This window comes from Puma concolor, chromosome B2, assembly GCF_028749965.1.
Source record: "Puma concolor isolate L17-30 chromosome B2, mPumCon1.1.hap2, whole genome shotgun sequence".
In the NCBI taxonomy this organism is placed as follows: Eukaryota; Metazoa; Chordata; class Mammalia; order Carnivora; family Felidae; genus Puma; species Puma concolor.
In genome coordinates, this window is record NC_141671.1 from 73,002,791 (window position 1) to 73,027,125 (window position 24,335).

The following is a 24,335-nucleotide window of genomic DNA, read 5'->3' on the forward strand; positions in this document are numbered from 1 at the left end:
ATATCAGTTGTGCTCTCATCAGGCTTCTAATTTGCAGTGCCTACAGAAAAAGACAACGTCTCATTTAGCTAAAAGAATCACCTTTCCGCAATCTCCAGAGCCTCGGGGAAAACGGAGGAGCGCCCAGCCCCACCCCACCGCCCCCACCGCGGCCACCTCCTGAAAGCCCAGCCCGCTCCACCCGCCGCCGCAGGTCGTCTGGGCTTGCCCAGCGCGCTAGCCGCCCTAAGACCGTGGGTCTCCGCGGCTCGAACCAGTCTGTCGGGCGGTTCTGCGTGGGGATGCTCCAAATCACTAAACCACAACACAGAACCCAAGCTTGGACTCTGAACCAAGCCCTTTTGCCTAGTTTTCTCTTTCCCCGTTTCGCCAGAATCCTCACCACCCCTCGTCACAGCCTCGTCACAGCCTCGCCCCAGCCTCGGGGTCCTCTGCAGCCACCTGCGCGTGTACGCTATTGTCACGCAGTAAGGAGGGGCTGCGAGGCGCTCAGCCCACCAGGCACTCCAGGGAGAGACCGAAACTACAACTCCCATCACGCCCCACAGCCTGTTCCCTCCTCCTCCTTCCCTCCCCCCTCCTCCCTCGGCCAGCGGCCGGGAGGCTCTGGGCTTTTATCCGCTGACCGGCGGGAGGGAGTCAGGTCCCCGCGATCTTCCCCGACCCGAGCGATCTGCCCAGCGGCGGCGGCGGCTCTTAGCCGGGTTTTGCCTCCGTGCCCCCGCCAGCCCCGAACCCGCGGGGGCAGACGGTCCGTCCGCGCGTGCGAGAGGATGGTGATCCGCGTGTTCATTGCCTCCTCCTCGGGTTTCGTGGCGGTGAGCACCGTGGGGACTGGCAGAGGGCGGGGGTCGGGTCTGGGGGGCTCTTGAGCGCAGAGCGCGGGTCCTGCGGGAGGTGCGCGGCGCACGCCCCTGCGCGTCTCGGTGCGCTGCGCGTCCGGACGCGGGAGCCCGCGCCGGGCAGGTGATCCATCACACTTGCACAACAATGAAAAGGGCGGGGAGCAAAGGTGGGTGGGGGACCCCAGCTCGCCCACAGGCCCACTCAACTCGGCCTGAGAGGGAGACAGCGCAGCGGAGAAAATGGAGTCTGCGGGAAACCCCCAGCTCCAGTTGTGTGATTTGGGAATTTGGGGAAGGGGTACTCTGAGAGCTTCGGGGGTCCCGCTTCCCTTCGTGTTAGTTCTTCCCGATGTGGGACCTTCGGCCTGGTTATATTTTATATAAGCAGCTTTTATGTAGGCTGCTTGGTTTGCTAACTTAGCTCCTGAATGAAACAAGTTTAAGTAGTAATTGCTCTTCACCCTCCCTTCCTTTCCACCCAGTTCAATAGTTTAAACCTGAGCAAAGAGAACTGTAAACTAGGTTTGTCCTGTCGTGCCAGGGTTTTCTTATTTGTTTTGTCTTTTTTTTTCCCTTAGGATGCTATGAATATTTTCTTTATGTAAATGTGTGTGCTTGGTTTCTTTCCCCTTGTAGTGCAGTGGTCAATTTCATCTTGAGGATGTATAAAGTGTGGTTTCTCTAATTATTTTAAGTTGTGTTTGGTCGATATTTTGGCTTTTTAATTTTTTTAGGAAGAAGTTTTTGGGAAGAAGAGACAAATAGATGTCAGACTGCAAAGAAAAAATGCAGTCGTATACTTGATAGAGCTCACTGGGTAATAACACATGTAGCAGGATGTTTTACATGATTATTAAAACTTGGTTTCCTTAGTAAGAGTTAAGCTGTTACGAGGTTCCTTGGTGAGATATATAATCAAAAACATCAAAACTGCAGTATTGGTTGCTTAAAATTTGGTCACTTGTCTGCCCAGCAACAACCAGATTGTCCCAAAATTTGTTTCTGAAGCAGGTGGGATGGAGGATGGAATAAAATATTGTTTGTAAATCCTTATAAACGACGGAGACTTTTTATTTAAAAAGAAAGCAACACTGTAGTACCAAAAAAAGACCCCTTTTCATTAGGAATAGATGGGAAACTCCAACTTATCTTTACATGCAGGCATGTGGTGGTCCCCATACTCCTGATAGTTTTGGTATTTCTAGTTAATTATGGTTGCTTAGTCATTCCTGTCTTTTACAGATTTCTCTACTGAACTACACTTCATGTGTTTGGAAACCCATATTGTTTTGTGCATAGATTTTGTTTTTCAAATGCACTTCGTCATAAGAATGCTATAGACTTTTTGGTTTCACCACCAATTAGCATGCTCAGTAATTGTTCCAGTAGCATTTTTTGATTATGGAAATGCTGATCTATAGTATTAAGAAGCCTACGTTAGTTTGGACAAGTCAAAGTCAAAACTTCAGGCAGTTACTTGGCTTAGCCTATCAGCAGGTAATATACAAGATAGCTCTGGAATTTTGCATCTCTGTTTCCTCAAATCCATTAACATTTATTGCCTGCCTGCTATGCATAAATATAACATTTATATTTAAATATAAAATATAAATACTTTTATATTTACTGTTATGTGTTTTGTCCATGAAGCTAGATTTAAGAGACCTAAGTTTTTTTTTTTTTTTTTTTTTTAAATATTTAATTAGCATAAATTTTTGTTTTTGAACGTTTATTTATTTTTGGGACAGAGAGACAGAGCATGAACGGGGTTAGGGGCAGAGAGAGAGGGAGGCACAGAATCGGAAACAGGCTCCAGGCTCTGAGCCATCAGCCCAGAGCCCGATGCGGGGCTCGAACTCACGGACCGCGAGATCGTGACCTGGCTGAAGTCGGACGCTTAACCGACTGCGCCACCCAGGCGCCCCAAGAGACCTAAGTTTTAATGCAGAATCTGGCTGGTGGTGTAAGCTTGGATAAGGTGCTTCATCTCTTCCTGAGTTAGAATGAAGGATGGTGATGAATTGCTCAGAATTACATTCTAGCTTTAAACTGCTTCGACTTCATCAGTTGGGTAAATGTGGATAAACCCTTGTAACAGTGTCTTTTATTTTAAATGCACTTTAAATGCCTCAAAGTGAGTTTATTCTTTTTGTTTTCCTTTTTTTAATTTTTAATGTAATGTATTGTCAAATTGGCTAACAGTGTGTAAAGCGTGCTCTTAGTTTTTGGGGTAGATTCCCGTGGTTCATCGCTGATGTACAACACCCAGTGCTCATCTCAACAAGTGCCCTCCTCAATGCCCATCACCCATTTTCCCCTCCCCCCACCCCAAAGTGAGTCTATTCTTTTCCTTTGGTGTTCTACTGTGATGTCTCAGGTCCCCTCACTGCCCCGCCTAGTAGTATGTGTTCTGACATGATTTGATTTGAGCTAGAAGACATAATCTGTTATATATACAGCCCATAAACAGTAATTCTCTATCTCAATGGACCTAACTTTTTTAGGTCTCAGATGATCCTTAGTCATTGAGTAATTCCCAATTATAATATCATCTCGTATATTAATACAGCTTTTTTGTAATTATTTAATATTTATACTTTTGGTGATGATAAGTTTATGCTTCTATGCAAGAATAATGATTTCTAAGAGATAATGAAATTGTTTAGGTTAACTCTTGGCCTGGGGAGGCTAATAGGGCTTATGGCATTAAGCTATATTAAGCTTTGATGGCATAGCCGTAATGTTTTCCTTCCAGCAGTGTTATGTTGACCGTTGGCCCTGTTTATTTGGTGACCAACTGTGACTAGCAAATGCATGGGAGAACAAATAATTTGACTTCCAAGTCGGTTTAGTTCTAGCTGAAGTTTATTAAACCACAAGGAAGGAATGTAACTAGAAGTTGACTTTGCTAAGTAGGTTCCTGTTATTTCCAGAAAGGTTTTCTGCCCCAATCAGCAATAGATTTAAACAATCTATTTAGAAAATATCCTCATCTTGTTCTGACTTCTCTGAATTCTCCAGCGTCAATGCGTAACAGTGGTATTTGTAATAATTAACACCAAGGGGTGGTTGCCCTTTTATCCTCTCCAGCTCCAGGTAAAACATGCTTTTTCTAGGAAATGAAAGAGATGCCACATTATTATGCCATGAATACCTAAAAATCAGATTTCACATGCAGGTGATAACGTTGCTGTCATTCATATTGTTGTGAAGGGCATTTAATTAGTCCTAAGAAAACAGTATATTCTAAAAGTGCCATTTTAAAATTTAATTTATTCTGGTTGTGTACCCAAAAGGTGGGGGTGGCGGGGGTCCTGGTAACTTTATTCAGGAAATACATTGATATGGCTTTTTAATTTAAAAATACTGGCATCAGTCAATTATTTCATTCATTCATTCATTCATTCATTCATTCATTCATTATTTTATTCATTCAACAAGTATTTTCTAAGGGTCTGCTCCTTGCCTCTCTCTGTCCTTGGTCTTGTGGGCAATTGGAAGAGGATGTAGTCTTTGTCCTCAAGGAATTTAGGTGGGGACTGGGTGGGGAGATAAGATAGGATAGCGAAAACCACCAGTAATAAAGTATAGCCCAAGGACACTTGCCTCTTTCAGAACACATTATCAGAGATAGAAATAATATAGGGGCTGAGGGATACATTGCAGGATGTCAGATAAGGAGGAAATGTGCCAGAAATCATAAAATATGCATGTGGGAGCCTTAGGCAGATGGCAGGGAGAGGAATTGAGTTAGATTTGGAGCCAGGGAGAGAGTGCAGGGTCCACCTTGTTCAGGCTGGAAAGGGAGGAGCTTTTGGTAGAAGAAGGCAGACAGCAGATGTCCCTGTGGACTTCTTTTGAGGACAGGGTAGACTTTAAGTTCCTGCAGGAAGCCCTTGATAACAAACTCTGTAGTGCTCGGCATTTCAGAGACGTCTTCAGTATCTGCAGCTTGTGTGTTGTCCCACGTCTTTTGTCCCCAGGTAACAAGGGGCTCTCTGGCAAGGAGGGACCTCTGGTATGTGATTTTTAATTTTTTTTTTTTTTAACATGTATTCATTTTTGAGACAGAGAGAGACAGAGCATGAATGGGGGAGGGTCAGAGAGAGGGAGACACAAAATCTGAAACAGGCTCCAGGCTCTGAGCTGTCAGCACAGAGCCCGATGCGGGGCTGGAACTCACGGGCTGCGAGATCATGACCTGAGCTGAAGTCCGCCGCTTAACCGACTGAGCCACCCAGGCGCCCCTGGTATGTGATTTAAAAAAAAATCTTTACCCCTCTGCTTGTCTTGAGTAAAATGTCTCTAAAAAAGAAATAAAATCTTTCACTCTTCGTTAAAGTTTCTGGGCTCAGTTGTTAGAGCTGGAAGAAAACCTAAAGGAATTTTCTAGTGAAGTCCAACCACCTAAAATCACAGAGAAGGAAATTTGGGCTTGGAAATTCAGTGGCTTATCCTGAGGTCATTTGTGTCACTCAACGCAGATCCAAGGGTTAAACGGAAACTAGGTCTCCTGACTCCTGAATGTATTCATTCTTGTGTTCATTCAGCAATGCATTCATTGATGCATCCATTGACCCTTGAATTCATCAAATAATCATTGAAAACCTACCAAGTACCAGGCTCTGTGTAAGGTGCTATTAGGTGCTAGGTGTATGTGAAGTCAGAAGAACAGACTTAAACTCTGGCCTTAGGGCACAAGTCAATGCTCACTTTTCAGCCTCAGAGCCTTGGGATGCAAACCATTTAAATAAGGAGATTAATGCGGGCTTGGGCAGTGTTTCTGAGAAGCTGGGTGAAATGAACAGTATATGCATGGATGTTGGAGAGGGACCATCACTGGGAGCAAAAGAGATAAAGAAATTGGAAACAAAGTTGGAAAATACAGCGCTTTGCCCAGGGCTGCCATTATATTTTCAAGTAGGATTGAGAGTGGCGGTGGGGAACACATAGAAACTATGCTCAGAGTTGTTTTGATCTTTGCAGCTGTAGAAGGCATACCCTTTGGTTTGTATGACTTAACTTTTAAGCATGCAGTAAGCAGTGAAGCACTGAATGTATTCAGTGAAGCTTTACTGTGAGGAGGCCCCGCAAAGGAGTTCCAAGCAGTTAAAGTCAGGATATGACCATGTAGAACAGCCTAAGACTGGGCAGTAATTCCTAAGTGATTCTAAGCCAGAAGAAGCTAGTGAGGGTAAGCCTGGGCTCATTAGCCTCTTTAACTCATTGAATCCTCAGAGTCACAGGGCAAGGTAGTTATTTATTCTCATTTTACAGATGAAGAAGCTGAAGTTAAATGCCCTGATGAGATCATACACAGTAGATGGTGGGATCCTGAGTTGAACTCCACCTGGCAGGTAGTTCTGAAGTTTCTAGAGCAGTTCTCCCTTGTGGGCACGGTGGCACCCTGGGGCAATGAGAGTACCAGGGATGCCTGACATCCTACAGTGGGCTGGATAGTCCCCCATAAGAACTGCCCATGCAAAATGCCAGGGGTATCCTTGAGAAAACAGTGCCAAAGAGCATTGGTGAGTGAGGGTGTGGAGTGAGGTTAGGGAGATGGGAGCATATGAGAAATGACCAGGAGAAGCAGGAATGAGTTGGGGGAGCAAGGAGGAGGATGTGATTTAAGGGAAGGTCAGGCTGGGAAGGCAAGTGTGTTAATTTCCTAAGGGCTGCCATTAACAAAGTATCAAAATCAAGGATTTAAACAACAGAAATTGGTCTCCCAGTTCTGGAAGCTAGATCAGGGTATGGGCAGGGGTGCCTCCTTGTTAGGGCTGTGAGGGAAACTGCCCCATGCCTCTCTCCTAACTTCTCATGGTTTGCTGACAATCTCTGACATTCTTTGGCTTGTAGATGTATCTTTTTGGTATCTGCCTTCACATGGTCTCCGTGCGTGTGTGTGTGTGTGTCTGTCATGATGTGCAACTTTCTCCTTTTTATAAGGACACGTTCATATTGAATAGAGCCTGCCCTAATGACTTCATCTTTATTGATCATCTGCAAAGGTCCTGTTTACAAATAAAGTTACATTCACAGGCACCGGTGGTTAGGATTTCAGCATTTTTCAGGGAACACAATTCAACCCATAACAGCATGGAATATGAGTGTTGAAATAGACTAATTAATGGAATTTTCTCCCTTTAATTGGAAAGACTGAAGGCAAATTTCTTGAATCTTCATGTTAGCAGCTGGATGTGGAATTGTATGGAATTGTAGTTGTGTGTAAGGTCTCTTGCTAAAAAGGGATGTTTATCAATATCCCAGATGAAGACCTGACCTCAGGTTTTCTAGTACATTTTACTCTTTCTCAAATTTGATATTTTCCCATTCTACAATAATATTTTAAACTTGGAAATAGAAGTATAATCAAGGGCATGGACTTGTATGAAATTAGGGGCTTTTTATCCATTTGTATTGGAATACTTTCAGAAAACATTTCTATTTATTTGAGGAAATGAAATTTTGACAAATATTTATAATATGAAATTTGAGGTGGTTTCCATATTGTGGGAATTTAAGAACATTTGAGTCTTGTCTTTTGTGTGTTTTTCAGTTTTTTTGGTCAAAAACAGAAAAGGAAAGGGGCACCTGTGTGCCTCAGTCAGTTAAGCATCTGACTTCGGCTCAGGTCATGATCTCTTGGTCTGTGGGTTCGAGCCCCATGTCTGGCTCTGTGCCAACAGCCCAGAGCCTGGATCCTGCTTCAGACTCTGTGCCTCCCTCTTTCTCTACCCCTTCCCTGCTCGTGCTCTCTCTCTTTCTCTCAAAAATAAATAAATAAATAAAAAATAAAAAATAAAAAAAACAGGAAAGGAAAACAACTGTAGTGGGGGGGAAAAGCCAGTTCTATAAGAAGCAGTGTGAGATACCAAATTAAGAAATATTTCTTCTTTAGATGTTTTTCATGTTTAATTTATAAAAATGTTGAAATGAATCATGTTCCCCCCCAGTACAGTTAGAAATGGGTGACAGAATAGAAAAGGTCTAGATTCTTAGTGAATGTTTCATTTTTCCCAAAACAGAAATTAGCATGATTTATGGATCATTATATATGAAAGTTTAAAATACTTTGTTTTGAAATGCAGATTTAAAAAATGGGACCAATAAATTATTGCTTTAATTGCTGAATGTCCATTTTTTTAAAAAGTCACCCTCCAAACTCTAAACTTAAAAGGAGACCCAAATTTTCAGTAGGAGCTGCTTTAGTGGCTGCTACCTTGCTGCAGAGTGAGTTAGAAACGTGTTATTCTCATTTAAATTACATTCCTAGGTACATTATTTTTCTGTGATTAGCTTTGTTACACTGCTACAAAGAAAAAGGACCTAGCTTTCTAAATGAGAAATTTAGTGAAAACAACTTTTTTCCCTGTGAACTGGCAAACGCTTATTAATATTTGAGGGAGATTTTCCACTTCTAATCATATACAGTTGTCTTCTTTGGGTCCTCTTTTTAGTGGTAGTTTAAAAACATGTCATGGAACCTTTCTGTTGAGTGATTGTTTAGACCAGCAATGACCAGTACAGACCGTTGCCTGGCATGGAGGTGGCTAGGGCGGCTGTGAGAGGTGGCGCTTGGGGACTGGGAGCCTTGGAGCGGCTGTAACCCAGCTGTGTGGTCTGAGCCAGTGCAGCTTCCCTTCTGTCCTCTTTCAAAAATAGGCTTATCTGAGTTTTATCTGCCAGCACGGACTAATTGCTCAGGAACTATGGCAACTAAAAGTTAGTGTTGTTCTTTCTTTCATGTTTGATTAATTTTTCCAGACTCTAAACAATCAGCCGACCTAGGAAAAGCACCTTCTGGGCTCCTGACTGCTTTGCTGTAGGACTCGAAGCTCTGCTAGATGCTTGCTGCCAGATAGGGGTCCCCCTACCAACAAGCCCAGGTCCTTTTAGGCTGGTGCAGCCCCTGGAAACTAGAACTGGGTCTGGTTCCCTTTGTTACCGTTGACAGCTTATTCATTCCTAAAAGGTACTGAACTCTTTTGGGCTGGGTCAGTGCCTGGAACAACCCCAAAGGGGGTTTCCTGGAACTGACCCCTGAAACTAGAAGGGCAGGGCGCGGTGTACATCAGGGTGTGTCTCTTGTTGTGGGACCCTTGTGGCTCTCTGCCAGCATTGCTTCAGCACTCCTGAAGCCGGAAATGGAATGTTGGCTGGGACTGAGGGCAGAGGGTTTTAGGTACTTCAGGACGTGCTTCCATATCCTACCAGCGATGACTCAGATCTGGAATTGGCTTTTTGTCATCTTGGACCTAGTGGCTTTTGGAGTGGAGGGCTGGGAAGAAGAGAGACCCAATTAAGTGACTTGCTGACAGGTCAGTTCAATGGTGTTTGGTAAATGCAAATACAGTTAAAGTCAGCAGACCAATCCTATATAAAAAACAAAACAAAGCAAAACAAAACAAAACAAAAAACCCTAAAGCAACACAACCAATGTAGCTTTTGAGCTTTTTTTGAGTTTGTTTTCTTTTTGGAGTTACACAAGGAGTGGGAGTATGGTCTTCATGGCATTCCTATGTGATTTGAAGCTTACTAGTTCTCTTTCCTAATTATATTCGTTATGATAGTTCCTTGAATGGGAATTGGCCACTCCATCAGCCTGGGTCCCCAGCTGACAGAAGTTTTGGGTTGTGCTGACCTTTTATGGTAAATAAACTACTTACTAGTCAAAGTAACTATTTGGATTGAATATTTGCTGATTTATTTAATTCTGGAGTTAGTTAGCTAATATTCAAGCCAAGCACCTCCTTCTGCCCCATCCAAGGATTAGCTATCATTGGGAGTCAGTATAGTTTCATGGGTAAGGCAGGGCTTAATAAAAAAAAAAATTTAATTACTATAATAAAATAAAAAAACTTTAAATTATAACCTTGGATCTTTAATCATCAAATAATTATATATAGTACATAGTACCTACTAAGCCAAGGATGCATGCTGCTATAATTTTAGAGTATTTACTTATTTTTGATTCTTATTTTTTTATTATTTTTAATTTACATCCAAGTTAGTTAACATATAGTATAATAATGATTTCAGGAATAGAATTTAATGATTCATCACTTACATATAACACCCAGTGCTCATCCCAACAAGTGTCCTCCTTAATGCCCCTTGCCCATTTAGCCCATCCCCATACCCAACATCCCACCAACAACCCTCAATTTGTTCTCTGTCTTTAGTAAGAGTGTCTCCCTCCCTGTTTTTATATTGTTTTTCTTCCCTTCCTTTATGTTCATGTGTTTTGTATCTTAAATTCCACATTTGAGTGAAATCATATTTGTCTTTCTCTGACTGGCTTATTTCACGTAGCATAATACATTCCAATTCCATCCACGTTGTTGCAAATGGCAAGATTTCATTCTTTTTAACCATTGGTAATATTCCATTGATATATATCACATCTTCTTTATCCATTCATTAGTCAGTAGACATTTGGGCTCTTTACGTACTTTGGCTATTGTCAATAGCACTGCTATAAACATTGGGGTGCATGTGCCTGCCCCTTTGAAATAGCACTCCTGTATCCCAGTAGTGCAATTGCTGGGTCGTAGGGCAGTTCTATTTTTAATTTTTTGAGGAACCTCCATACTGTTTTCCAGAGTGGCTCCACCAGTTTGCATTTCCATAATTTTAGAGTTTTTAGTAAATTTAAATAAAAGAGTTATAATTTGAGGTCATTCCCCAAACAAATCACCCTATTAGAGTTCTTCTGTAATTTTTGAACATTTTATAGGTGCATGGCAGGTTGTGCATAAGTCACTAGAACATATTTATTCATTGCCTACAGAGTGCTTACTACTGTGCAGTTGGTCATTATTCTTTGCTGTACCTAATACATGAATATAGAGTCCTGGTTTGACTTAAGTCTTCCTATACTTAGCAAGTAGATCTTATCTCAACTGACAGCTTTGACTGATGGATGGTGGCTGCCTGGAGAGCTGGGAGAGGGGTTTTGGAGCTTTGTCTGGGATCAGCTGGAAAACAGTGTGATTGATTGTTGATGTCTGATCTGGCACCAGAGGAGGGAGGACCAGGGCTTATGCCACGTATTTGCCAGTGCTATCTTCGGCTCTTCCATGCATAACTGAATGGAGAGTGTTTTGAGTCTGTGAGTAAAAGGGAAAAGAAATATGAGACACCAAGTTGAATTGATGGATAGATAATATTCTCTGCAAACATCTCACCCCAAATCTAGGGGGAGGGTGGTAGAGAAGGGCCAGGATCTCTCTGTTTAATAAAAGTAAGTGAAGACAGTGATTATCATGACTGTGAAACTGAACACTGAATCTTGATGCTAGTGAAATGTTTGTGGGGAGCTTCCCTCTGTGGCAGATGGGCAGGTAGGTGGCGGTAAAAGAGGTGGCGAGGGGGGGGGGTTTGTGAGAACAGTTGGTGGAGACAGAAAGGGAGAAAGACACTGGATAGGTGGACCCTCAGATATGCCTGTCCACCTTGCTGAGCCTTGGAGCACTGGAAGGTCAGGTGAACAAGTTAGTGTTTACCTGTGCCCAGAATGTGGTAGGATTTTTCCTACAGGTTATTTAATCCTTATAATGGCCCTACAAACTGTGTTTCCTATACCCATTTTTCAGCTGAGAATATTGAGGGCGATTAACATGCCTAGGATCTTTTGGTTCAGTGAATCCAGATTTGAACCCCTCCCTGTCATAAGAGTTTTTGTCCAGTACTTTTATCCCACATTACCCACAAGAAAAGCGCTTGCTTGGAGGCCACTGAGAACCTGTGCCTTGGACACCCAGAAACAGGCTAGGATAACAGTGCGGAAGCTCAAGCTAAAGAAAGGAGAAAGGGCAGGACTGCTAAGGAGCAGTTCCAGGGGTACCCACTCAGCTGTTGAGCAGGTAAATGTAGCCATAGTGTCCTCGGCACGTGAAAGCAATGGCTTTGCTTCTGCAGAGACTGATAAAAGCTATAAGGAATATAGGGGCGCCTGGGTGGCTCAGTCAGTTGGGCGTCTGACTTCGGCTCAGATCATGATCTCACTGTCCATGGGTTCGAGCCCCACATTGGGCTCTGTGCAGACAGCTTGGAGCCTGGAACCTGCTTCGGATTCTGTGTCTCCCTCTCTCTCTGCCCCTCCCCCACTCAAGCTCTGTCTCTTGTCTCTCTCAAAAATAAATAAATATTAAAAAAAAAAGATATAAGGAATATGGTTGGAATGGAAAGCTAATATTTCATAATTAAAAATTTTTTTTGAATGTTTATTTTTGAGAAAGAGAGAGAGACAGAGCATGAGCGGGGGAGGGGTAGAGAGAGAGGGAAACACCAGAATCCGAAGCAGGCTCCAGGGTCTGAGCTGTTCAGCACAGAGCTCAACACGGAGCTCGAACTCACAAGCCGTGAGATCATGACCTGAGCCGATGTCAGACTCTCAATCGACTGAGCCACCCAGGCACCCCCATAATAATTTTAATAGTAACAAGAACAACAACTACCATTCACACCATGTGCAGGAAGTACTCAAGGCTTTATGTTTGTTAATTTGTATTCCTCAAAGTAACTTGGCATTGGTAGCCATTCATATTCATCCCCTAGCCCCCTTCACTCTCTCTAGTAGAATAGGAAACTGAAGCTCAGAAATTTCAAATAACTTGCCTTGTCATAGAATCCAGAAAGTCCAGACACTAGATTTGTGCCATCCATTTTCCTAATGGTCATGTCCCAGAGGAAGGAGTCAGAGGTTAAAGAGAAATTGGAACAGACAGTGCTCCGAAGACACAGTTGAATATTTCACTGAATGTCCTGAAACCAACTGCATGATTTACCTCAAATGCAGTTCTCTTGCTTTGTGTGATTGAGTTGAGCTGACTTGATGTGTTGAGCTGGAGGGAGCAGGATGGGTGGGAAGGTAATGGGCTGATGTGGGAGAAGGAAAGGTTGGCCGGGATGGGGTCGAGGGCAGAGATATTTAATTTCTTGGGACCTTTTGGGCAACATGAGATGTACTGGAACAAATGGTGGTGGTGCAAGTGTGTGCTCTCATTCTTTCTGCTTGGGATTCTCGGTTCTTGGGAGACATTTTCTCCACAGGCTGATCATTCCTTGTTTTCTTCCCTGTAAATAATTGGGTGGAAAGAGTTTATCAGTATATTGCAGCCTACGGTCGGAGTTCAAGGCAAAGAGTGGGTAGAAAGCAGGAGGCCAAAGGCAGGGCTGTTGGTGGTTATAGGGGAGGGAAGGAGGGCCTGTGGGGATGCAGTCACCATGCATGGGAAGGCAGGAGGGGCCCACGGGAGTGGGAGTACATTCATACACCTCATCTGCCCAGTTTAATAATTCTAATCTTTGTGCTTTGCTTATTATCAGCCATCCCTCTTTCTAAGATCAGATTCTGTACATGCAGTTTACTGAGGGAACCTCATAAGCATAGTTGGTAGAAGAAATTTGTGTGATACAAGCAAGATGATAAGTGGTAAGAATGTGAATTTTATAAGTAGAAAGACCTGGGTTCAGATAATGGCTCCTAAGTGGCAAGGTGGCTTAGCAGGTCTTTTAACTTCTCTGGATCTCAGTATCCCCACTTGTAAAGTTGTCGGAGCTTAATGACAAGGCAGCCGTTAATAATATTATGGATTTCATTTACATTTAAGTCTATAGTAATTCTCTGGTCTTTTGTGAGTCTTCAACTCTGAATAAGCTATTAAGATTTAATTAAGGAAAAAGATTATTGTTATAGTTAGACAATAGGTTCTGAGTTAGATGGAACACATCTGTAGGAAGACCTGAAACTGACATTGTTTATTAGGGTTAGTGTAGGCTAGAGGTCACAGTCTAGTTGCAGAGGCTAGAACCCCTTCTTTTTTGAGTTAACACAGTATTTTAAAGTGGTTTTGAGCCAAAGATTTTAAATACTGGGTGATGTCTTTCTTCCACATACACAATCTAGAATTCCTACTCTTCTTGAGACATCTGAAGATTTCTTCACCCATTGCCTCACTCCATCATGGCATGGATCCATCAGAGTTGCCCCTTCATCATGACGTGGCCTTGGGGTTCTCCACACCCCCTACCATTCTCCCTCTCCTCCCAACTCTGAGCCATTTGTTATTGAGCTTGTGCTGTTCTTTTGCCTGTAGTAGGAAGTATTTTTTGGCATGTATGTTTATCAAAAGTGGGAAACCACAAGATTATACTGAGAGGGTTATTTGTTTCATGAAGAATGGAAGTCAGTGAAAGGTTTTTGTTTTTGCTTTCTTTTTTTTTTTCTTTTTGGAAAAAAGGAAATAATAGTCCTAAATGGTTATTTGGTGCTTGTTGACTCTATTCCTTTATGTTGACTACCTGACTACTGTGGCATTTGAATGTTTGACTCTATGTAACCTAATTATTCCAGGAAGTAAAAAGTGTCTATTTCCTCCTGTCTGTACTTGGTGATGACCTCTCAGTCACTCTAATCTCAGAACTGCTGCTTGAAGTCATTAAACTCTAGGACAGAACTTCCTGGAAAAGCTTAAAAATGAAGTTGGTCACACCCTATGCCAGGTTTTATCACCAGTGTCCCTGTTGACATTTAGGTCTAGGTAATTCTTTATTGTGGGGTCATCCTGTGCCTTGCAGACACAGAACAGCATGCCTGGTCTCTACCCGCTGGGTGCTAGGAGTATCCTCTATCTGCAGTTGTGACAATGAAAAATGTCTCCATGTATTCCCAAATATCTCCTGGGGGCAAAATCATACCTGGTTGAGAACCTCTGCTCTAATCTATAGTAGCAGAGAGGAAATGGTTACAAAGAGAAGACTCACATTGCTTTAAAACTAGGAGGAACTGAAGAGGTCATTTCATTCATCGTTCTCTTCTGATGTGGTATGAGCCATTAAATTACTTGTTCAAGTCTCCACTGCTTGTCCTAATATTTCTAGAACAGTGCAACATGGACCTAGAATACTGCACTGGGAGTTGGGAGACTGAATCTGGTTCTGGTGATGGCACGTTTGTTTGTTTGTTTGATATAGTTGTGTGTGTTTTTGTTTTTTGTTTTTTTGTTTTTGTAAGCTCTGTGTCCAACATGGAGCTTGAACTCACAACCCCGAGGTCAAGAATCACATGCTCTACCGACTGAGCCAGCCAGGCTTCTTTTTTTTTTTTTTTCTTTTTTTTTTTTTACCCCCCCTCCGCCCCAGTGATGCCATTTAATCAGCTTTGTGTTTTTAGACAAGAAACTTAGCTTCTCTGAGCTTCAGGTTTCTCATCAGGCTGTTATTGTTGTTTTTAATTGAGATATAATTTGGGGCACCTGGGTGGCGCAGTCGGTTAAGCGTCCGACTTCAGCCAGGTCACGATCTCACGGTCCGTGAGTTCGAGCCCCGCGTCAGGCTCTGGGCTGATGGCTCGGAGCCTGGACCCTGTTTCTGATTCTGTGTCTCCCTCTCTCTCTGCCCCTCCCCCATTCATGCTCTGTCTCTCTCTGTCCCAAAAAATAAATAAACGTTGAAAAAAAAATTAAAAAAAAAAAAGAGATATAATCACATACCATAAAATTCACCCTTTTCAAGTCTACGTTTCAGTGGGTTTTAGTATATTTCCTATGTTATCACCACTGTCTAATTCCAGAACCTTTCCTCACCCCAGAAGGAAACCCATGACCATTAGCAGTCACTCCATTCCTTCCTTCCCCCAGCCCCTGGCAGCTGCTAATCTCCTTTCTGTCTCTGTGGATTTTCTTATTATGGACATTTCATATAAATGGAATCTCACAATATGTTGCCTTTTATGCCTAGCTTCTTTCACTTAATGTTTTCAAAGTCCATGTATGTCATACTATGTATCAATACTTCATTTCCTTTTATGGCTGAATAATATTCCATTGTCTGAATATGCCACATTTTGTTCATTCATTCATCCGTTGATGGACATTTGGGTTGTTTCCACTTTTGTCCTATTATGAATAATGCTGCTGTGAACATTTGTGTAATCATGTTTTTAATTCTGTTGGACATATACCTAGGAGAAGAATCGGTGGTTCATATGGTAACTCTAAGTTTAACCTTGTGAGGAATTGCAAAGCTGTTTTCCCAAGTGGCTATTCATCTTGTATTCCTACTAGCAATGTATGAGGGTTCCAGTTTCTCTGCATCCTCACCGACACTTGTTATTGTCTGCATTTTTTATTATAACCATTTTAGTGGGTGTGTGGTGTTATCTCAGTGTGGTTTTGATTTGCATCTCTCTAATAACTAATGTTGATACTTATTAAGAACTGGTTTAGATCCTTCTGTTGAAGAGCTCTTCTAGCTTTGAATTTTTAATTTTTTTCTTGTATTCCACATATGAACCAATATGAATAATACGGAATTGAGCCTTTAAGGATATATATTTTAGAAATTAATTTGGTTAATCAGTTCCCATATATTTATGAGTACCTTATATTGCACAGTGTTTGATCATATTCAGGATGCAGAATGAGTATATGGCATGGTCCTTTCCCATCCCAGATAACAACTAATCTGACTGGGGAGATAAGATGAACATGGAAAACAGAGGCAACACAGAGTCATATGGAATATAATGCTGAAATTATCTATCTTGTAGGTAAGTCTCAAGGGCATGTCTATTTATTTGGATGAGGACAAAGAAAGTCATATCAGTGCTAGGCAGAAAAATAGCATCCTCTTTTGAGTTGGGAAGGTGGCTGTTTTTAAGATTCTAGAAAATTTCACTTAAATAAAAAGAAATAAAATTCATTTATTTTTATTCACTAAAATAAAATTTCACTTAAATAAATAAAGTGGAAAATTAAGTTTTTTTCCCCTAAAATATTTTGTATAAGCTTGTGAACTGGAATAGATGTTACCCTCTCTGTTCTTTTTTGTCAAAAGAGTGAATTTGATTTGTATATCTGTGCTGCCCTTTGTTTTAGACTAGACGACTCCTTTTCCACCTGTATGTATTTCCTATAGTGTGAGATCAAGACAGACAGAAGCACTGTACTTAATTCCACAGAACTGTTTTATTAGCAAGCTTGGTTTTAAGAAATAATTAACAGGGGTGAGATGATTAATAATTCACTTTTTGAATTCCTTTTCCATTAAAGGGGAGAAATAGGCTTCATCCTTTTAACAAGATTAAGTCTGTGTGTTAGGTGCAGAGAGCTTCTAAAAATCTTCTTGGCTCCTTTCAGCTTACAGCTTCAAGACTTAGCTTTTTGGCCTGGCGTTTTGGGCCCTCTGTGATGTGATTCTCACCTACCTTTGCAGCATTTTCTCTCTCTGTTCCTTTGACTACTATATAAATACACTAGGCTTTTTTACCTTCTGCCTTCTGTGCCTTTTTTCATAACATTTGCTCTGCCTGTGCTCACCCTGCATTGTGACCAGATCCCCCTCCTTTCTTTGAAGCCCTCCCATTTCCCGGTGAAGTCTTCCCCTGGCCTCCCTTTCTCCTCCCTCCAGTTTGGCTGTAGAAGCAGCCCTCCACGGTGCAGCCTGTGGAACTGCTGTCCTGGGGCCTCAACACGTTTCCACCCTCGGTTAGAATTATCTTGTACCCAGGTTCTTTGAACTACAAGTTCTAAGTTCTTGGAGGTCAGGGCTGTTCTGTTCATCTTTTTATACCTCAATGGTTTCCTATTAGAAAACTTGGCATGTAGCATTTATTGAATGAATGAAAAAGAAATATTGTTTCTGTAGCTTCTGCATCAAATATCAAGCTTATCAAGAGTTCAGGACCATGTGGGAGTGGGATTGGTATGGAACATGTACTTGGAAGTCTGCTTTGGAAAACAAAAGGCTGTGAGGGACAGGATTTATAGGTTTCTCCGGCTCTCCCAAAGTAGAGCATTCCTATGAAACTTTTCATAAGCTGAAATGGCATACAGCGAAGAAGCAATTAATTAATTACCATTAAGTTATGTGAAAAAAGTTTTGAGTGTTCCCAAACCCTAAAAAGTAACCTCTCTTAGGCTTTTTTGATACCTTATGACACATCTTGCTAACAGATGCACAAAATAAATAGAGATTAAAGCACAGATGCTCACGGTTCAAAGCTGTGGCGGCCTGATGCTGAGCTGCTGAGTGTATGTAGTTCCGGGGAAGGAGCTTGGGGGTGCTGGTCTCGCTGCTGGGGTGCCTTCTGCTTCTGTAAAGGCTTCCTGCAAAACAACTGCTGAATGCTGTTTTCGCTGTTTGCCTTTTTCATAAAGGTGAAAATCGCCTTTGGATTCCTTTCAGTTAGTGAAAAGAGGTACTAATGTAGGTCTTTCATAGAAGTGAAGTGGCATAGGCTCTGGGCTGATGGCTCAGAGCCTGGAGCCTGTTTCCGATTCTGTGTCTCCCTCTCTCTCTGACCCTCCCCCGTTCATGCTCTGTCTCTCTCTGTCCCAAAAATAAATAAACGTTGAAAAAAAAAATTAAAAAAAAAAAAAAAAAAAAAAGGGCGCCTGGGTGGCGCAGTCGGTTAAGCGTCCGACTTCAGCCAGGTCACGATCTCGCAGTCCGTGAGTTCGAGCCCCGCGTCAGGCTCTGGGCTGATGGCTCAGAGCCTGGAGCCTGTTTCCGATTCTGTGTCTCCCTCTCTCTCTGACCCTCCCCCGTTCATGCTCTGTCTCTCTCTGTCCCAAAAATAAATAAACGTTGAAAAAAAAAAGAAGTGAAGTGGCATAGTGTGAACTTTCAAAAACTGGGGATACCTGTATTTCACTGCTTCTTAAATAGTGGCATGAAGAATCGATGTTATTAGAGATAATTTTATTATAGTATTACTTCCCTTATGCACGTATCAGAATTCTAGAACTCCCATGTGGAATGAAGCTGGAGCCCTGGCAGGAAGCAGAGGGGCCTCTTCCAAATACTCTGGGGCTGGGGCTGGGCTGTGGCCCCAGGGGTCTGCCCTTCAGAGCCTCACCTCAGACAACTGAGTGACAGAGGCCACAGCAGTGTTCTCAGCTCCATTGAGGAGTCACCAAGGGAAGCTCTGAGAAGTGACAGCTGCCTCCTGGAGGCAGAACTGGAGAATTCCAGAAGCACAGTTGCAGGCTCTAGTTGGTATAGAGTAAAATAACAGACTTTTACACATAAGTGGGCCCTGAGAATGTCAGTGCACCACATCAAAGTACGAAAAATGGATTATAATGATGATTCTTCATCCAGAACAGATTAAATCAGGTTTGGCATGTTTTGCTTTGATGTATTCTGCTAAACAATGCAGGAACCCATGTGGTGCCTTTTAGAAAGATTTCTAAACTAAAAATAGTTTAAAATAAAGTCAAAATAAATTTGTGTTTGAAGGGATGAGCTTTCAATTATCCAGAAAACCACAGTCTCTAATTCCAGGAGAAAGTAGCTTATTTGCTCCTACCTCTGTCCCCTTGTTGCCCCCATCTTTTGCCTTCCATTTCCTTTCTCTCTACCTTCCCATAGAATACCCACCTGGAGGCTCCTTCCCCCTATCATCCTAGGAGCCATTTAATTTATAGTCCTTCTTTTTATTGTTTATTATTTATTTTATTTTTTAAGTCTTTTTAAATTTGTTTTTTAATGTTTATCTGAGAGAGAACACGCGTGCGTGAACAAGTGGGGGAGGGGCAGAGAGAGAGAGGGAGACAGAGAGTCCGACACAGGCTCCAGGCTCTGAGCTGTCAGCACAGAGCCGGACGCAGGGCTCCAACTCACGAACTGTGAGATCATGACCTGAGCTGAAGTTGGACGCTGAATCGACTGAGCCACCCAGGCGCCCCGTATATTCCTCCTTTTTAGATTTCTGATACTGGGCTTTTGTTCTGTGCATACGTATCCCTGAGCTTCATGGCCTTGCCCCCTTCATTTCCCATGTAGTACTGCCCTGGCTCTTTAGGCACCCCTCCATGACTGCCAGTTTCGTATGAAAGTTAGTTATTAGCAAGCCCTATCTTCCTCCACCCCCCCTCCCCCATTAGACTATGCACTGCAGCAAATTAGAGACCTGGTTTTGTCACCTATATTCCTTTAGTTACTAGGGCAGCCTAGCACATTGCAAGGTCTCCACAAGGTCTCATAAACATCTGTGAGTTAACAAAGACTCTTTTACCTTTTAAGGAGACTTTGGTTTTTCTTTTTTCTGGCTCTCTGTGGATGGCGCGCTCCCTCTCTGTTTCTCCCCCACCCCCCAAGATTCTCTTTCTCTCTTATTCTCCTTTGTTAATTTCACCACTTACTCTCTTGAGTCAAGATGGAATGGAGAATTATATGGGTGAAGATACAGAGAAATTTGAGGTGGAAACACCACAATTTGGAAGTACTCTTTAAGACTTCATCTTACCTGATGCAGGACTTAGGGTCATCTGTGGGAAAGGTGCATGCCTGTGGAGATCTGAGAAAGCTATAAGAGCTCCCAGTGGCAGTTGTGTGGGACTGAAACTGAATCAAATGTGTGGCTGAAGCTAGATGGTTGGAGTTTTTAGCAGAAATGGCACATAGCTTTCCTCGGTAGCCCAAAGAGGGAGGATTGAGCTGATGACATGGTCAACCCAACATAGGACAGGTGCACAGAATGTAGGTAAGAGCATCCAGACTTTCTCATAGAGGTATGAGTTTGTGCCTACAAAGGAAATGTGGACTAATTATATGATGCCGTATAAAATGTAATTGTGAAAACGATCTGGTGTCCCCCAAATTGCTTTTCAAACCTAAGTGGCAGTAGTTTCTCGATCATCTCTTAGGATCACTTTCTACACAATTGAGGATTAACTGATGTGGAAACAAGAATAACATATCCAAAAACACAGTGTGGGCGCACCTGGGTGGCTCAGTCGGTTAAGCTTCTGACTTTAGGTCATGATCTCGTGGTTTATGAGTTCGAGCCCCACATTAGGCTCTGTGCTGACAGCTCAGAGCCTGGAGCCTGCTTCTGATTCTGTGTCTCCCTCTTTCTCTGCCCCTCCCCTACTTGTGTGTGCACGCTCTCTCTCTCTCTCAAAAATAAATAAAAACATTAAAAAAAACAACAACACAGTGTGTATGGAGTAGTATCTCTGGCCATCGATAACAGCATGGCTTTTGGCTGAAGGCTGGTGATTCTTGCCTGTGGAAAATACTGTCCTCAGCAGGATTTCCTCCTTACTACAGAGGATTTTGACTATTATAGCAAGTTTTGCTAGACTAGCTCTTCTATGTAGTATCCTCTAATTAATAGGAGGCACGTGTATGAGCAATTGTGTGTAATTTTCATAGTCTTATAAAATAGTGGCATTCTGAATTCATATTTTATACTTGACTGACTTTTTTCTTTAAGGAACTAAACATGTAATCTTGATAGAGAATGTAAAAACAATAAAATCAAACCAACCACATCTTTCATTCCATTTGATAATGTTTTATTATGGCCTCACCTTGCTAAGTAATACAAGTTTTTTTTTTTCTAATTTTTTTAATGTGTATTTATTTTTGACAGACAGACAAAGACAGCATGAGACAGGGAGGGGTAGAGAAAGAGAGGGAGATGCAGAATCCGAAGCAGGCTCCAGGCTTTGAACTGTCACACAGACAGAGAGCCCAGTGTAGGGCTCAAACCCACAAACCGCGAGATCATGACCTGAGCCGAAGTTGGACGCTTAACCGACTGATCCACCCAGGAACCCCCACAATCTGTTTTGACAAGCGCTCCAGGTGATCTAGATGTACCTATGGGTCGAGAGCCATTGCTGCAGGGGGAGGGAGGAGGGGCATGAGGCCAGAGAGGTGGGCCTTGTGGGCCTGGGCATGGAAGTTTCCTTTCATCTCAAGGTTAATGGGAAGTTCCTGAGAGGTTTTTAAACAGAGATATGAGGGGCGCCTGGGTGGCGCAGTCGGTTGAGTGTCCGACTTCAGCCAAGTCACGATCTCGCGGTCCGTGAGTTCGAGCCCCGCGTCAGGCTCTGGGCTGATGGCTCGGAGCCTGGACCCTGTTTCCGATTCTGTGTCTCCCTCTCTCTCTGCCCCTCCCCCGTTCATGCTCTGTCTCTCTCTGTCCCAAAAATAAATAAATGTTGAAAAAAAAAATTTAAACAGAGATATGAAACCATTAGGTTTATACTTTAATAAAAATACTAGCTTCTTTGCGAAAAGCGGTTTGGCTAAGGAAATCTGGCTACGAGAAGACACAGGAAGCTGTAGATGAGAGACGATGACTTGGTATGAGCTAGTAGGAGTGAAAATGGAGAAGCGTGGATGGGTTCAAGAAAAAATTTGAAAGAAGAAAGGCCATGACTTGATTAATTGCATCATCAGGGAGAATCAAAGATGAAGTCCAGGTTTCTGTGTTGGGCAGGTAAGTGGGTAGTGGTACCATCACTAAGATCTTCTGAATTTTCTGGTTTTCTGAAATGTGAGTAAATCTTAAGCACCCAGTCCTCCCCTTAGAATCTGTTCTTTCCCACAAGCCCCAGAGACAACATATCAGATGATATTTGAGTATATGCTATGTGGATAATTCTCTTGGGAGATGTGCTACACACAGCTAATACCGTAAGTGACATCAGTATGTGTTAATGTGTGTGTAGCTCTACAAAAAGTATAAAATGTCTGAGAAGATAGAAAATAAAGATGTAAGCAAGGTGTTTGGACTCAGATGTGTGTAGAAGTCTTGCCAAACAAGGTAAACTTGCCTAATTTAGGGAAAAGAGATGGTAAGAGAAGAGATTACAGGCTGTATTCAGTTCTCAAAGGGTCTAGGGTGTGAGCTGAGGTTCTCTGGCTGGAAGGCATCATGTGTGATCCAGTATACTTCAAGATTCCAGGATTCTGAAGGTGAGAGGCCTGGAGATCTAAGAGTGTGACGCTGTGTAGCTGTCTTTCTACAGTGTTTATCAAGAGCCAATGAGGAATTCTAAAGTTCTGAAAAGATAGTGATATGTGCTTGAGAAGAACACTCTTGTCTGCCTTTAGAAGGGTAGGAGTGGGTAGGACAGTAAATTTCTGGGAGACTCCCAGAATTTTACTGTCTGGCCAGCAGCAGAATAGGCCCTTTAGAAATGGGGAGAAATAGGAAAGATAGGAGGAGGAGGAGAATTTGAAAGACTTAGCAGCTGAAGGAAAGAAGGGAGGTGATGACTTCATGGTTAGTAGGAAACTGGAGGAAGGTCTGGCTGTTGGAGCTCCTGATGGAGCAGTCATAGAGAGGGAGGGGGGCTGGGAAAGATACTGGTTTAGTTTCTTAACATGAACAAGTAATCGTGTGGGATTAAACATGTAAGCATGGTTTTGAAAAATGAAACGACTAAGCTTAAGGTGGCAGATTTTACAGACTTATCTTTTAAATTTTAATTCAGTCCTAGTATTGTCCTACTCAGCTATCTTTTAAAATTATGCCAAGAATTAGAAGCAAATAATGTCTCACCAGCCCATGATCCGGAATGTGAAAGGAGTTGACTAAGCTATTCTGAAAATATTTGTTTCCAATCAGGAAATACGTACGGGTGACGTTTTCGTTAATGGTGGTTAGAGCCAAGTTCGTGGAAACAATTGTTCTGCCAGTGGCAGGGCAGTGGCAACCTCTCTCTCATCTGTTCTGAATTATTTCAACTCAAGGACAGTAGACCATGCACTCTGACACCCTTCCTAAGTTTCAGTTAGGGAACTAAATGAAGTGATTGGATTTAATTACACATAAACTTCTTGATCTTAATCTGTGATTCCAAAAGAGAGACAACTATGACTCACAATAAAAAGGTGTTTAAATTGACATTGACCACCAGTTTAAAAACAAATACACCGGTACTGACTTTAAGTCTGAGAGTATAGTGTGGGGACATCTGTCAATTCTTACCTTGGCTGAAATCTCCTGTTCTCCCTGTTCCACTTTGTCATTTTAACTTTCCCATTCCTCCTCTCAGTTCCTGTATGCAACAGAGATGGGAAAATCAAAAAGGTTACTCTTGTGAGCACACAACAGTGAATAGCATCTATTTGTGGAACTCTGTTCTGCTCACCACAAGCCCCTGTGCAAGGGTCTCCTCTGTGCTCATCCCTCTCAGTCCGCTGTAGCCTGCTGCCCAGGCAAGGATGGGAGCATGTGCATGAACATGAACCTGTGTGGAAAATAAACCCTCAAAGAGCATGTTCTACTGGTGAGAAAGCATGTTCATATTTAAAGGGAAACCCATTTTTACTAAAATGTACAATCCTAAAGAGTGGATCATCCATTTGAATCAAGTTTTATAGTTTGGATATTGACTTCCTGTAACTCACAGCTCACTTGTAAATGAGCTGAAGTAAGGCAGAGGCAGGCCTGGTACAGGCCTGACACCTCCTAGACCTTCAAAATATCCCTGCAGAATGAACACAAGTGAATCAAAGAACGAATGGAGAAAGAGAAGCCAGGTGGCTGTGGAGTTGTACTGGGTCCAGGTATCCCCAGTTGACTAGCAGAATATACTTGCTAAAGAACAGAATAGAGAATGAGGTTTGTGGCCCTAGAATAAAAGTTATAATAATAACTAAAACATGTACTGAGTTCTTTCAGTGGGCCGTGTACAACTCTGTGAGCATTATGCCATTTAATTTTCATCGCTATCC

General features: G+C 42.5%; 1 protein-coding gene and 1 long non-coding RNA gene across 2 annotated transcripts in view; one reads left to right on the forward strand and one right to left on the reverse strand.

The window, feature by feature from the left end:
• The window catches only part of SH3BGRL2 (SH3 domain binding glutamate rich protein like 2), a 77,915-nt gene that overhangs the window by 15,980 nt on the left and 37,600 nt on the right, over window positions 1–24,335 (forward strand). The window contains exon 2 of the mRNA XM_086708398.1: window positions 99–818. Coding sequence (XP_086564524.1) covers window positions 99–818 — 720 coding nt within the window. The remainder of the gene's footprint in view (window positions 1–98; window positions 819–24,335) is intronic.
• LOC147581047 (uncharacterized) lies at window positions 10,024–23,842 on the reverse strand. Its single transcript, XR_015251342.1, has 5 exons — window positions 23,750–23,842; window positions 23,587–23,656; window positions 17,846–17,959; window positions 12,638–12,926; window positions 10,024–10,957 (listed from the first exon to the last, which is right to left on the reverse strand). It is a non-coding gene; the product is annotated as an uncharacterized LOC147581047 (long non-coding RNA).